Source organism: Chenopodium album, chromosome 7 (assembly GCF_948465745.1).
Source record: "Chenopodium album chromosome 7, dcCheAlbu1.1, whole genome shotgun sequence".
NCBI lineage: Eukaryota > Viridiplantae > Streptophyta > Magnoliopsida > Caryophyllales > Amaranthaceae > Chenopodium > Chenopodium album.
Genome location: NC_137840.1, coordinates 71,881,090 through 71,897,179, shown reverse-complemented (window position 1 = coordinate 71,897,179; position 16,090 = coordinate 71,881,090). Strand labels below are relative to the sequence as shown.

The window sequence follows — 16,090 nt, the reverse complement described above, 5'->3', positions numbered from 1 at the left end:
AAAAAAAAGAAGGAAACCCTCCTCACGAGGGGAATTCCTAATGCATCTGAAGAAAGAATGGGAATTAAACTAAAGTTATTACAAGATATTGTATCCCTATTGTCATTAACTAAATGACCCACATTTGCTTTCGAACTGCTGCTCTATTTGCCTCTCGATAGATATGGTGAATACTCCAACTGTGAAACTGAGAAAGAAGAGCTCTAATATTGAAGATAATGTTCTCTATCTCCCATGAAATGGACCAAATACCTTGGATTGCATTGATAACTAAAGTCTCCCTCAATTTGAATATTGTGAATATATACCTTGTTGAAGAGTTATGAGAATGCCTTTGTGGAGCGTCGTAGCTTCTGCAATGAAGACTTTAGTACTATCTAGGTTGAAGGTGGTAGCCTTGATAAGTAGACAGTTGTTATATTTGATGATGACTCATACTGCCGCTGAGTTGTTGTAGACTGACCCGTCGAGGTTGAGTTTATAGAAATTTGAAGGAGTGGCTTCTTAGAAATGAGGAGTTGAGGTTGGGGAGCAGAATGGGGGAGAGAGGGATCCCTTGAGGGGAGATCCCAAGGAAGAGAAAGTATCCATGGAACTTCTTTTGTGTCCACTCATTGAACGCAAAGTGCGCTCGATGGTAAACACGAAACATGTCTATAGTTTCATTTCAGAAAATGATAGAATTTCGTTCTTTTCAAATGCTCCAAATAAGGAAAATAAATTTCCTTAGAGTATATTTGTGTTTTCTAAGAAACAACATAGAGTCAACAAGTGACTAAGAAGGGATTGTGCAATCTAACCATTTCTTTATAAAAGGATTAGACCAAATTTATATCGTTTTGTCACGTTTTAGGAAAAGGTGATATAGTGTTTCACTATGTTGATTGCATAAGATGCAATTTTCAAATGGAATAATATTTTGCTTTTTTAGAAGGTAACGTACTCCAAGACTATTATGAAAGAAAATCTAAAGCTTATGGGGGATGTCTAGAGTCCAGATCCAACGATATTGCCATATAGTGCTATTTGACTCAAGATTGTGGGCCAACCACGTTGCAATTTTAACTGAAAAAACGTCCTGAAGTAGTTAGCCCCCGTACATGCTTATCTTTTAGTGCCATTCTTGGTAGCGGAATGCTCAATATTGTTGCCAAAACTCTCGTCAGGGAGGAGTGTGCGTAGTTTAGCTTTGTATTTTAAGTGCATTAAAGAACACATAATTAGGGGTGTTCAAAAATCGGGTTGGACTGAAAAAATGACTCGGACTAGGCCAGACCGAATTAACCGGTCTATGGGTCTAAAAATTTATTTTTTCGGTGTTCGGTCTGATCTGGTTCAAAACCCTATAAAAACCGGTCTTGGACTAGACCATTTTTTCCTTAAATTTATACTTAAAACCTTAGATAATGGTTAATATTATTCTTAATAACCTTTGAAAACTTTTATCATATGAGCTTTTTTGTACTTAACATACAAAAAAAAAAAAAAAAAAAAACCATAAAGTAGAGTGTTTCCTATACTTTTTTCGAGTTTTTTTTTTTTTTTTTAGGAAAATCGGACGGGATATTATTTAATTAAATCAAGCTCCGCCAAAGTTGTTAAACTTTGCGGAAAAGGACCCAAGCAAACGTATTCCTTACAACCATTACTATCCCACCTAGCTACTAAGTGAGCTAGAGTATTCCTTACAACCATTACTTTTTTCGAGTTTTGCATAATGTTATTAATAATTTACCACTTTTTAAATAAAATTTTAAAATAGGTCCAAAGCAGTCCGGTTAAAGTTTTGGACCGGTTTTTCGTTCCGATCCGAGTTTGATCCTACTTAAATTAGTCCGGTCTTCGATTCGTAAAATTAGAATTTTCGATCTTCAATCTGGTATGGGTCGGTCGGTCTTAGCCCTACACATAATAGTGAGTAGATTTGTGTTTAAATTTAATTATGTGCACCTCTTCCTATCAATAGGCACCTCTTCTTTTCCCTTCCCTTTCTCCCCTCGTTAAACAATCTGCCTCGTCCTCTTTTCTTCTCTCTCCTACCTCCATCAAACATATCTGTTTCTCTGCAATTCGATTATTCGATTCAACCTTTTTGTTAAAAAATTTAATTTATTTAGCTTTTAGTTCAATTCATAACAAATACTTTCTTCATTCTCTGTCTTTCTTATATTCTTTCCTTGGCTTCTTCCGTCAATTTTTTTGTTCTACGGGAGATACCCTAATTATTTTCCTATAAATTCTTTTCTTCTGATTTTATTTCTATCTTAAAGATATAATTTTTATTCCAACTTTTATAAATTACAACTTCAATCTAAGTTATGGGTATCATGGTTGTGGAACAATTACCAGATTTACACCAGCAATCTGCTTGCTCTGAGGATCTCGTTGACAAGAAGAAAAAGCGTCGATCTAATCGTCGTTCTAAGCAAAATCCTGGTATATATATATTTTTTTTCAACTACTGTACTATTGACTTTTTTTTGTTATATAAGTACTTAGATTGCTTTTCTAAGAAATCCTGTAAAAAACTGCGACCTTTGATTTTGATAGAATAGGATAAAGTATGAAAATTTAGGATACTGAAACCTTGATGACCTCATCTGGGACTGTATTATTTATCACAATTGTTCTCTCTGTAACTAGCTTTAGATAATTAGATGAAGGGAGGATTGCCCACCCACTATTTACATGGAATTTAAACAAAAGTGTTAGAATTATGGTAGCTCAGTAGTTCGTTGGCAAGGTTGAAGATTGCCACGAAAGTGGAGCTATAGCTCGTAGAGGTATTTAGAGTTGTGACGAATTTGGAGCTATAGCTCCTAGGCGACGTTTTGGTTCCGCTGGGTCGAGCGAGAGCTCGGCCCGTGCAAGTCAATAAGTTGCGCGCGGCATTTAATGCTGTAGTGGTCAGCGTTTTTTCTGTGCATCTATTTATCTTATTCCGGAGTGCTATATATATACCCTAGGGTTATTTGTAGCGACACACATGACAATCATATTAGAAATCTGATAGTCTTTTGTGTATTTCTTATCTGAGTTTTGAGAGAGATAATATTAGAAATCTAAGAGACAATCAATCTGTTTTATGTTATTGGTCTCAAATCTGGTTCTGAATATGTATTCTGTTTTTCCCAAGATCAATAAAACTATTACTCTCACTTGCTCGTAGACGTAGCCAACGCATCGATGGTGAACTATGTAAATCTGTGTGTGTGTGTTTTTCTTGTTAATTTTGCATTCAAGATTTATTCTTTTTCACATCTGTTATAACAAAGAGGCATGGATCATTGATTACTCATACTCATCAAGTGGTTTTTAATTTTGTAGGGTCTGGTTGTAATGAAGTTGCAGGACATGCTTCTAATGGCTTCCATAACGATACCTTGTCAACAACTAGTTTTTCGTCCAACCAACTTCCACTTAACAATTCCTCCGATTCCACTTTTAATAGTTCCTTCTCAACAATGCATTTACATCAACCCGTACCAAATCTTAACTCTGGTGTACAAGTTAATTCAAGGTCTTTTCCTACTCAACATACGTATCACCATTCGGCTAGATTGCATGATGATGCTGATTTTATACCTCCTCACTTAGTTAATGGTTGTAACAAGCAAACCCACTTTGATCCACACTTGTCATTGGATCTTGTTACAGAGGCATTGCAGGTTTGTCCACGCTTGTCCACAACATTATCTTTTTTCATTTGCTATATTATGCTAAACATTTAGCAGTGGTAGTTTCCTCTAATTGTGCCCTCCTTTTTCTTCTTTCCTTGTCTTGTTATTCTAGAGAGGCGAGGTCTTCCAAGCAATACTACGTGTCAATGCACATAACAGACTCGAGGTTTGCTTTAACTCAATTTTTACTAAATTTTTGTCACCATTTCCTGATACGATGATTACCTTATCAACTCCTTTTTTCTATTGATAGGCTTATTGCACGATAGAAGGTGTCCCAACAGATATTCTTATCAGTGGAATCCCTAGGCAAAACAGAGCTGTAAGTTTATTGCTTTAATGCTACTTCTTGCTCTTTTTTCATTGCTCATGCTCACGTACATGATTAATGTTGCTGCTTTCACTTTTTCTTATTGGAATCAGGACTAATTTGCTTATAGGCTTTGATACTTGTTTTATTTGTGGTTGTGGATATCTAACTAGCCTTGTATGGTGGAGATTTATTTCCCTAGGAGTAATCTATGTTACTTAGTTTAATGTTGCCTATGATTTAAGCGGTCAGATTTAGTGCATGTTTGGTTTAAATTTATCAAAGGAGATGGAACAGAAACATATAAGAAGGGAAAGGGACGAAGGGTAACCATTACAATTATTAGCCTTTTGGTATGAATCGTGTGATTAAGTTAAGGAATCTTGTGTATCAAATTGAGGATCAAGGAAGGTAATTTTGTTACCTTAGGGTTGGAAAGGGTGACAGATAGGTGATTCTGGTTACCGTTAGAAATTGAGTGTGTTACTCACCCCTCATACCAAACAATAGGCAATCAAAACAGTTTATTGATTTCGTTCCAACTATTACCCAACGTGCTCTTAGAAACAACTTTTATTCTGTTTCAAGAGGCATTATAACCACACATCTTATAGTAAGTTGGGTTCTTTATAGAGGCATTGTGGTCATGATGTGGCTGTAGGCTTGTACAGTTTTCCTGCATACCACCTTTATAAATATCATCACATTGTTTGTGTTCATTACCTGGATCTGGTTGGTGGATGGCTATCAGTAGCAGCTGAGGAAAATGAAGAGGTGTGTGTGTGAATTCAAATGAAAGGATATATGTGAAATTTGCATAAGTTTTGGGGTATACCATGAACTAACTCTAAAATGATAAACCATACAAACTGTTTACCCATCTTTCGAACGTAATACCTCTAAAGGGTATTTTTGAGATTGTACATTTGTATAGTCTTATTATAGATTTCCTGGATATGCATCCGTGTTGGTGGTTCTTGAAGGCTTTTTGTTGCATTTTTTTCTTTCCATTCTTGTTTCATTTTAGTTAATTCCTATCATATTGTAATTTGTGCCACCTGCATAGTTGCAATTGCAAAACCTATATAGCCTGTGGTACCTTGGTGAGTAGCAGCTTTCTAGTTCTGAACTCCTGATGCTAATCACATCGTTTTGACGGATGTGTGTTATGCAGGTTGAAGGAGATGTTGTTGCAGTTAAGGTTGATTCTCCTCAATTGTGGAGTAAGATGAAAGGATCATCTGGTTCTGGAAGCAATTTGTCTCAGGTGGACAATCGTGATTCTTCTGTTTATGCTGAGATCGATAAGGACAGCTCCAAGGGAAAAACTTCACTGGATGTGGAATCTGGTCTTCAGCCTATGACAAATTGTTCACCTGTTGAGGAAAATGGATGTGGGTTGAACAATATTAACATGAATAGTCGTCATTGCTCTGGGTTAGATTCTTCACGTGAATTTCGCCCTCGTGGAGAGAATGAAGTTCTAAATTCAGTTGAGAAATTGTATCAAGCTGTTGTTTCCTCCCCGTCTAAAAGACCAACTGGTAGGGTTGTGGCAATTATTGTACCCTCTTTTCGCAGAGATGTTGTGGTGGGTGTTATGAAAGCTAATTGGTTGCATTCCAAGGAAGGTTACCAAAAAGAGTACTATAGTAAGAACACAAATTTGGTGCCTCCTTCCAATTGCAGTTACATACAATTAATACCAACTGACCCAAAGTTGCCTAAAATGATTGTCCCTGTGGGAGCTGTGCCACCTAATATTAAGAAAAGGTTGGATGCTGCAGATGTGTCAGTAGAAAGAGAACTTGTTGCTGCGCGGATAGATAGTTGGCCAGAAGAAAGTTTACTTCCACATGCGTGTGTCATGCGTAGTTTTGGGCTAGGTGGGGAAGTGGAATCACGGATTGAGGCAGTTTTGTTTGAAAATGCAATTTGTACTTCTGATTTTTCTGAAGAGTCTCTTTCCTGCTTGCCAATTGAGTCATGGCAAGTATCACAGACAGAGCTGCAACATCGAAAAGATATTAGAAACCTTTGTGTATTTACCATTGATCCTTCCACGGCCACTGACCTTGATGATGCCCTTTCTATTGAAAGGTTGTCAGATAGAACCTTCAGGGTTGGGGTTCACATTGCTGACGTGTCTTATTTTGTTCAACCGGATACACCCTTAGATGTAGAAGCACAAGTTCGATCTACCAGTGTTTATATGTTGCGGCGTAAATTGTCCATGCTACCAGCTTTGCTATCGGAAAATCTGGGTTCACTTATTCCAGGAGTAGATAGGCTCACTTTTTCTATCTTCTGGGATTTGAATGCTTCTGGCCATGTCCTTGATAGATGGGTTGGTCGTACAGTGATTAGATCTTGTTGCAAGTTGTCTTATGAGCATGCACAGGACATAATTGATGGCCGAATCAGCATAAACAGTGTGGAGAGTGGTGAGAACAGCTTTCCTCAGCTTTATGGCCATTTTTCTTGGCTTGACGTTTTCCAGTCTGTTGGATATCTTTATGAGATATCTAAAGCTTTGAAGTATAACAGATTTGTTGATGGTGCTCTGCGACTTGATAATGCCAAGGTTGTATTCTTAATGGATGAATTTGGAGTTCCATACGATTGCGTACTTTGTGAGCGAAAGGAGTCCAATTTTCTGGTAGAGGAGTTTATGCTTTTGGCTAATAGGACATCTGCAGAAATTATTTCAAGAGCTTTTCCAGACAGCGCTTTGTTGCGGAGGCATCCTGAGCCTAACATGCGGAAACTTAAGGAATTTGAAGTTTTTTGCAGCAAACATGGTTTAGAATTGGATGCTTCTTCATCTGGCAGCTTACATAGATCGCTGGAAAAGATTAAAGAGAAGCTTAAGGAAGATTCAATATTTTACGATATAGTAATAAATTATGCGACTAAGCCAATGCAACTGGCAAAATACTTCTGCACTGGAGATGCAACAGTGCCGGAGGATGGTTGGGGTCATTTTGCGCTGGCAGTTCCCCTCTACACTCATTTCACTTCACCATTGCGTCGATATCCTGATATAGTTGTACATCGGACATTAAGCGCTGTTATAGAGGCAGAGCAGATGTATTTGAATTATCAAAGCAAAGGAAATAAACTCAGTCAGGCAGGGGATGTTAGGTGCTTCTCTGGGATGAATTTTGATAAAATTGCTTTCCAATCTGTCGAAGGTCAGCAGGCATTATCTGATGCAGCACTAAAGCACAAGCTATCATGTAGGGAAACACTCACAGATGTAGCCGCCTACTGCAATCAGAAAAAATTGGCAAGTCGTCATGTCAAGGATGCTGTTGATAAATTGTATATGTGGGTGTTGCTGAGGAATAATGAGGTTTGTCCTGTTTCTTTGTAACTATACTTGTTAGTTAATTTAGGTATCAATGTTGGTGAACATAGTATTTTAGTTTTTTCCTAGTCTGCAAGCCTTTCATTTCATAAGCTTGAGAATTAGGCTCAACTTAAGCATACTTTTTCAGTATTAGAGTATGGCAACTGTCATGGGCATGTAATTAATGACTTTGTCTTACCTTTGTTAATTTTGCAGATTTTGTTGTCAGAAGCTAGAGTTTTGGGAGTAGGTCCAAGGTTTATGTCCATATATGTGCAGAAGCTCGCGGTATGTGTAGGATTTGGCTTCATACTTTAATATAATCGAAATGTTTACTCTTTCTCAATTATCTTGTGACCTTTTTTTTGTTAGATTGAGAGGCGTATATATTACGATGACGTTGATGGCTTGATAGCAGAATGGCTCGAGGCTACATCTACACTTGTTCTCAACTATGTGCACCATAATAATAAGCGCTTCCAACGGAGAGGTAGCCAATACAAGCCGCTGGAAGAAGTGGCCTTAGTTTGTAGTCCTTGCAACTTGGAACCAGAATTTGATGCTTTGCAAAATGACAATTCTGGCAAACCATGCGAGCCTACAGATTGTGTGAAAAAATCTTGTCAGCCTGTAGTGAAAATTGATCCTGTTGTTTTCCCCCTCACAATTCGAGTTTTGTCTACAATCCCTGTTGCACTTCACGCTGTTGGTGGAGATGATGGGCCTCTGGATATTGCTGCGAGGCTCTATGTTACTTCGTATTTCAGGTGACTGTGTGATTTTTCATGTGGTAATGCTGGATCTCTGTTTGTAGATAGTGAAGTTGGTGTACAGTTAAACATACGTGCATTCAATTTTAAGGACTTCATCTGGTGTGAGGTGTGCCAATTAGAAGAAGTATATGCTATGGCCATTGGTAATAGTGGCTATTTTTATTATAAGCTGCTTTTGGGGGGATCAGGCCCATGATGTATTTTTTTGAATTCGGGCCGGTCAAACCCTTAGCATATACCCTCTTCTTTTTCCCTCACTTCAGTGTTTTTTTTTTTTTTTTTGGTGCTGCTGCTGTTGCCCAATGTCTTTTATAAATTTTGGGTAGCTCAAAGCTGCACAGATAAGAAAGGTTGCAGTAAGAATATCTTCTACAGAAGCGACTTTTCGGGGGGGTATTTTCTCATCATAATGCTTCAGTTAATGTGGCAAAGTGTGCATTTAACTTTGGACGTTGTTTTTACACAAGTACTCCCTCCAGCAATCTGTAATGGACGAAGGGAGCAGTTAAATAAGTTTGTTTGCGTGGAATAATATTCTGATTCGACTGTTGTGAATCTTAAATTATTTGTAGGGAGCAGTTAAATTATTTGTAAGGCATGCTGTTATAAAATCTTATATCCAGCAACTTGTGTTTGTGGTATGATCAAATAATTTTTGCTGTGAAGTATGGTTTGTTCAATATTAAGTATGAACAGAACTCGAAATTTTTGGCTGTGTTTGTTTTGGACCAACTTTTTACGGTTTTCCCTAGTTTGGTTTTGACCGGAAGAAGAAAAGGAAAACTTACTTTACAACCAGTGGAAACCTTTTTCCTCCAACTCCAAGCAAACACATACGAAACAAGAATAAAATAAGACCTTTAGCAAATACTCCGTACTTCATCAAGAAGTGTTGCCTCATTTGGTAAGTTTCTTACGTCAAATGTTGAAAAGAGAGTAAAGATGAGAGGTGTTGGAGGACCATTGTTGTGCATTGGAGATCTGCTGTGTGATGTTGGAGAATCAGAAGATAATTTGAAGCATCCGATTCCCCATATTCAAACTCCCTCTTCTCATAGCATCATGCTTCGGTACTTTTGTGTTCGCCGGGTTGCCACTTACCAAAACTATTACTACCTCCGTTACATGTTATGTGCAACGATTTGACATAAAGCAGAGAGGAAAAATGTCTAATCGTTGCACATAACCTGTAACGGAGGTAGTATACGCTTTCATTGTCCTGCTTCCTATTTGCTTGTAAACTTGTTTTCTCTCAATTGCTTGCACTTCTTTCTTTTGCAAGAGCATTTGTCATCACTCTTCTCTGTTGTATTCAGCTTCTGCTATTTGATTAGAGATGTCAAAAGTTGACCCAATCCGAAATACCGACTCAAACTCGATTATTAACCGACCCATCTGAACCAGAAAAAATGGTGACCCAAACCCGATCTGACCCGACCTGAAACCAACCCTAGACCCGAGTTGACCCGAGCATGTCAGACCCGAACCCTAACATTACCTGACCTGAAGATGACCCGACTCGAAGGTAACCCGTAAATTATTGACCTGAACCAAACTTGACTTGAACCGAAATTGACCCAAACCCGTTTAAACCCGTCAAAACCCGAATTAAACCCGACTTGTTACTAACCTGACCTGAATTCAACCCGACTCGTTCCTAACCCAACCCGAATTTAACCCAACCTGTTACAAACTCGACCCGAAATCAACCCGACTTGTTATTGACCTGACCCAAATTCAACCCGACTTGTTGTTGACCCGACCCAAATTTTACAAGACCTATTACTAACCCGACCAAAAAATTCAACCCGATCAGTTACTAACCCCACTCGAAATCAACCCGACTTGTTATTGACCCGACTTAAATTCAACCCAAATTGTTCCAGACCCGATTTCAAATCACCTTAAATGCAATTTTGACCACCTTATTATTGTTGATCAAAGTATTTTGTCTAGGGAGACCAAGTCGGTACAGGCCACCAAAAGAAAGGAGCATCATCCTCAAATTTAAGAGTTAAATATAGTATATATTTGTTGTACGGTCAATAGAGATAATTATCTTCCTAAATTATAGACTATAGTTCCCTTGTATCTCCTTCAATATCAAGCCTTTTCGACACTAGCCCCGAAACCTCCAAAGTTTCTTAAAAAGCGTGGATATTAGCCTTCAATTTTGGAAATTTTTGAATTTTTTTCACCCGAAAATAATAATTGCCGAAATGTTTACCATGGTCACTAATACCCTCCGAGAGTCCAATTAGGTGGGAGGAACCATCCAATTTGCCTTTAAACGACCAATTTACAGTTAACAACTTACACCGATTTCATTAATTCAAGTCTACCACGAACATTTGTGACAACAAATAATGATAATATATGGTTTCAAACGACATTATATGACCCCAAGATGTATTCCCTAAAATTTCAAGACTTTTCGACACCAGACCCCAAAGACTCCAAAAATTCTCAAAAAACGTGGATTTAGCCTTCAATTTTTGAATTTTTTTCGCCTGTAAATAAAAATTAACAAAATGTTTACATGGTCTCCAATATCCTCCGGGAGTCCAATAGGGTGGGAGAAACCATCCAATTTTCCTTTAAACGACCAATTTACCGGTTTACAACTTACGCCGATTTCATTAACTCTAGCCTACCACGAACATTCATAACAACATATAATGATCATTTATGGTTCCAAACGACATTATATGACCCAAAATGTATCCCCTAAAATATCATTTCTTTTCGACACCAGTCTCGAAACTTTCGAAATTTCTCAAAAAGCATGGATATTACGGAGTAGCCTTTAATTTTGATTTTTTTATTTTCTATTTTTTTCACCCGGAAATAAAAATTGCCGAAATGTTTACCATGTACCCTAATATCCTCTGGGAGACCAATTGGGTGGGTGGAACCATCCTATTTGCCTTTAAACGGCCAATTTACCGGTTTACAACTTGCACCAATTTAATTAACTCAACCCTACTACAAACATTTATGACAACATATAATTATCATATATGGTTCCAAATGGCATCATATGATCCCAAAATGTATCCACTAAAATCTCAAAACTTTTCGGTACCGGGCCTCGAAACATCCCAAATTTCTCAAAAAGCGTGGATTTCAGTTTTCGATTTTTTTTTACTTTTTTTCGCTCGGAAATAAAAATTGCCGAAATGTTTACCATGATCCCTAATGACCGCCGGGAGTCCAATTGGGTGGGTGGAACCAACCAATTTGCCTTTAAACGACCAATTTACCGGTTTACAACTTGCACCAATTTCATTAAATCAAGCCTACCAAAAACATTTATAACAACAAATAATGATCATATATGGTTCCGAACAGCATTATATGACCCCGAGATATATCTCCTATAATTTCAAGACTTGTCGATACCATGCCTCGAAACCTCCAAAATTTCTCAAAAAGCGCGGATATTGCCTTCAATTTTGGATTTTTTTGGATTTTTTTCGCCCGCAAATAAAAATTGCCGAAATGTTTACCATGGTCCCTAATACCCTCCGAGAGTCCAATTGCATGGGTAGAACCATCCAATTTGCCTTTAAACGACAATTTACCGATTTACAACTTGCACCGATTCGTTAAATTAAGCCTACCATGAACATTTATGACAACATAAAATGATCATTTATGGTTTAAAATAGTATTATATGATCCCGAGATGTATCCCCTAAAATCTCAAAGCTTTTCGACACCGGGCCCCGAAACTTAAAAAATTTCTCAAAAAGCGTGGATATTAGCCTCCTATTTTGGAATTTTTTGAATTTTTTTCGCCCAAAAATAAAAATTGCCGATATGTTTACCATAGTTCCTAATACCCTCCGGTATTCCAATTAGGTGGGTGGAACCATCCAATTTGCATTTAAACGACTAATTTACCGGTTTACAACTTGCTCTTATTTCATTAACTCAAGCCTACCACGAACATTTATGACAACATAATGGTCAGTTATGGTTTCAAACGTTATTATATGATCCTGAGATGCATCTAATAAAACTCATTTCTTTTCGACACCTGGCCCCGAAACCTTCAAATTTTTTCAAAAAGCTTGGATATTAGCCTTCAAGTAAAGAATTTTTTTGACTTTTTTCGCCCGAAAATATAAATTGCCGAAATATTTACCATGGTCTCTAATACCATTTGGGGCCTTGGGGGTCCAATTGGATGGGTGGAACCATCCAATTTGCCTTTAAACGACCAATTTACCAGTTTACAACTTACACCGATTTCATTAACTCAAGCCTACAAGGAACATTTATGACAACAAATAATGATCACATATGGTTCCAAACAACATTATATGACCCCAAGATATATTCCCTAATTTCAAGATTTCTATACACCAGGCCCCGAATACTCCAAAATTTCTCAAAAAGCGTGGATATTAGCCTTTAATTTTTGAAATTTTTGACTTTTTTTTTCTCAATAAATAAAAATTGCCGAAATGTTTACTATGATTCCTAATACCCTTCGGCAGTCCAATTGTGTGGGTGGAACCATCCAATTTGCCTTTAAACGACCTATTTACCGGTTTACAACTTGCATCGATTTCATTAACTCAAACTTACCACGAACATTTATGACAGCATATAATGATCATATATATACATATGGTTCCAAACGACATACATGACCCTGAGACCCCTATTATTTCAAGGCTTTTTAACACCGGGCCTCGAAACTTCCAAAATTTCTCAATAATCATGGATCTTATCCTTCAATTTTGGAATTTTTTGACTTTTTTCGCTCGAAAATAAAAATTGCCGAAATGTTTACCATGATCCGTAATACCCTCCGTGAGTCCAATTGGGTGGGTGGAACCATCCAATTTGCCTTTAAAAGGCCAATTTATCGGTTTACAACTTGCACCGATTTCATTAACTCAAGCCTATCGCTAACATCTATTACAACATATAATGATCATATATGGTTCCAAACGACATTATATGACCCCGAGATATATTCCCTAGAATCTCAAAGCTTTTTGATACCGGGCCCCCGAAATCTCCAAAATTTATCAAAAAGCGTAGACATTAGCCTTTAATTTTGGAATTTTTAGACTTTTATTCACCCGGAAATAATAATTGCCAAAATGATTACCATGGTCCCTATTACCCTTCGCGAGTCCAATTGTGTGGATTGAACCATGAAACCATCCAATTTGCCTTTAAACGACCTATTTACCGGTTTATAAATTGCATCGATTTCATTAACTCAAGCCTACCACGAACATTTATGACAACAAATAATGATCATATCTGGTTCCAAATGGCATTAAATGACCCCAAGATATATCCCCTAGAATTTCAAGACTTTTCAACACTGGACCCCGAATCCTTTAAAATTTCTCAAAAACCGTAGATATTAGCCTTCAATTTTGAAATTTTTGACTTTTTTTTCGCCAGGAAATAAAAATTGCCGAAATGTTTACCATGGTCTCTAATACCGCCCGGGAGTCCCATTGGATGGGTGGAACCATCCAATTTGCCTTTAAACGACCAATTTGCCGGTTTACAACTTGCACCGATTTCAATAACTCAAGCCTACCACGGACATTATGACCACAAATAATGATCATATATGTTTCTAAATATCATTATATGACCCCGAGATGTATCCCCTAAAATTTCAAGACTTTTTGACACTGGGCCCCGAAACCCCCAAAATTTCTTAAAAAGCGTGGATATTAGTCTTCAATTTTGGAATTTTTTTAATTTTTTTCGCCCGGAAATAAAATTTGCCGAAATTATTACCATGGCCCCTAATACCCTCCAGGAGTCCAATTGGGTTGGTGGAACCATCTAATTTGTCTTTAAATGGCCAATTTAATTACCGGTTTACAACTTGCACGAATTTCAGTAACTCAAGCCTACTACGAACATTTATGACAACATATAATGATCATATATGGTTCCAAACGGAATTATATGACCACGAAATGTATCCACTTAAATATTAATACTTTTCTACACCGGGCTCCGAAACCTCCAAAATTTCTCTAAAAGCATGGATATTAGCCTTGAATTTTGAAAATTTTTTATTTTTTTTTCGCTCAGAAATAAAAATTGTCGAAAGTTTTACCATGGTCCCTAATACCCTCCGGGAGTCCAATTGGGTGGGTGGAACCAACCAATTTGTCTTTAAACGACCAATTTATCGGTTTACAATTTGCACCGATTTCATTAATTCAAGCCTACCACGTACCTTTATGACAACAAATAATGAATATATATGGTCCCAAACAACATTATATGACCCCGAGTTGTATCCCGTTGAATTTCAAGACTTTTCGACACCGGGTCGCGAAACCTCTAAAATTTCTCAATAAGCGTGGATATTAGCCTTCTTTTTTGGATTTTTTTGACTTTTTTTTCGCCTGGAAATAAAAATTGTCTAAATGTTTACCATGGTCCCTAATACCCTCCGGGAGTCCAATTGGGTGTGTGGAACTATTTAATTTGCTTTTTAACGGCCAATTTACTAGTTTACAACTTGCACCTATTTACTGGTTTACAACAACTAAATTAATTAACTTGCACCGAACTTGACTTGAACCGAAATTGACCCAAACCCGTTTTAACATGTTAAAACCCGAATTTAACCCGACTTTTTACTAACCTGACCTGAATTCAACCCGACCCGTTCCTAACCCGGCCCGAATTTAACCTAACCTATTACAGACTTGACCCAAAATCAACCAGACTTGTTATTGACTTGACCCAAATTCAACCCGACTTGTTATTGACTCGTCTCGAATTTTACCATACCTTTTACTTACCTAACCCAAAAATTCAACTCGATTTGTTACTAACCCGACTCGAAATTAACGCGACTTGTTACTAACCCGACCTAAATTAGACCCAAATTGTTCATAACCCGATTTCAAATCACCTTAAATGCAATTGAGATCACCTTATTATTGTTGATCAAAGCATTTTGTCTTGGGTCGGTCCAGGCCAGCAAAAGAAAGGAGCATCCTCCTCAAATTTAAGAGTTAAATATACTATATATTTGTTGTATGGTCAAAGGAGATAATTACCTTCCTAAATTATAGACTATAGTTCCCTAGTATATTGCCATATATATTATAGTCAAAGGAAATAATTAGCTTGATAAAAATGATAATTATCTATTTATATTTAGTTGCACCCGAATATGACCTGACTTGGAAATGACTCGACCTGATTGTAACCTGCAAATTATTGACTTGAATATAACCCGACTTGACTTCGAGAATGACCCGACTTAGAAATGACCCAACCTGATTATAACCCGCAAATTATTGACTTGAACCGAACCCGACTTGAACCCGAGAATGACCCGACTTGAAAATGACCCAGCCTGATTATAACCCGCAAATTATTGACTTGAACCAAACCCGACTCAACTCCAGAATGACCCGACCTGAATCTAACCCGCAAATTATTGAGTTGAACCGAACCCGACTCGAAGCCGAGAATTACTCTTACCCGTTTTAACCCGTCAAAGCCCGAATCAAACCCGACCTTTTGTTCACCCGACCCGAATGTAACCCGACTTGTTATTAACCTGACCTAAACCCGATAAGAAGTATGACCCGATGTGACCTGACTCAAACATGACCCAACCCAAACCCGACCCGCACAGGTTATGGAATTAATCTGAATTGACCCGACCCGAGTTGACCCGACCCACTGTTACCCGATCCAAACCCGACCCGTTTACCCGAATTGACAGCTCTATATCTGACTAGTTATATTTTTCTTATTTGCTTCCCTCCCCTCTTCTTCTCTTAGCTGTTTACTGCTCTGGATACTGCAAAGAAGTTAGAATCCACCAACTCAAACATGACAGTGCTGTAAGAGAATGTTAGGGAACTTGAAAAGATGATCAAGAAAGGCGATTCTGCTGTATTTGTGTATAACGTTAACGTTTTGTACACGAGTTCTTAAATTTTTAGTTTTATGT

The 16,090-nt window shown here is 37.6% G+C and overlaps 1 protein-coding gene and 1 pseudogene across 1 annotated transcript; both read left to right on the top strand.

Moving 5' to 3' along the window:
* The first annotated feature begins 1,981 nt into the window (after window positions 1–1,981).
* On the top strand, window positions 1,982–8,217 carry LOC145639433 (DIS3-like exonuclease 2). The gene is made up of 7 exons (XM_081690673.1): window positions 1,982–2,436; window positions 3,328–3,668; window positions 3,793–3,846; window positions 3,934–4,002; window positions 5,165–7,345; window positions 7,559–7,630; window positions 7,715–8,217. Exons 1-7 carry the CDS (start codon window positions 2,319–2,321, stop codon window positions 8,111–8,113), a joined length of 3,234 nt encoding a protein of 1,077 aa, XP_081546799.1. The 5' UTR covers window positions 1,982–2,318; the 3' UTR covers window positions 8,114–8,217.
* An 840-nt stretch (window positions 8,218–9,057) lies between these two features.
* LOC145640631 (uncharacterized) lies at window positions 9,058–16,074 on the top strand (annotated as a pseudogene).
* The last annotated feature ends 16 nt before the right edge of the window (window positions 16,075–16,090 follow it).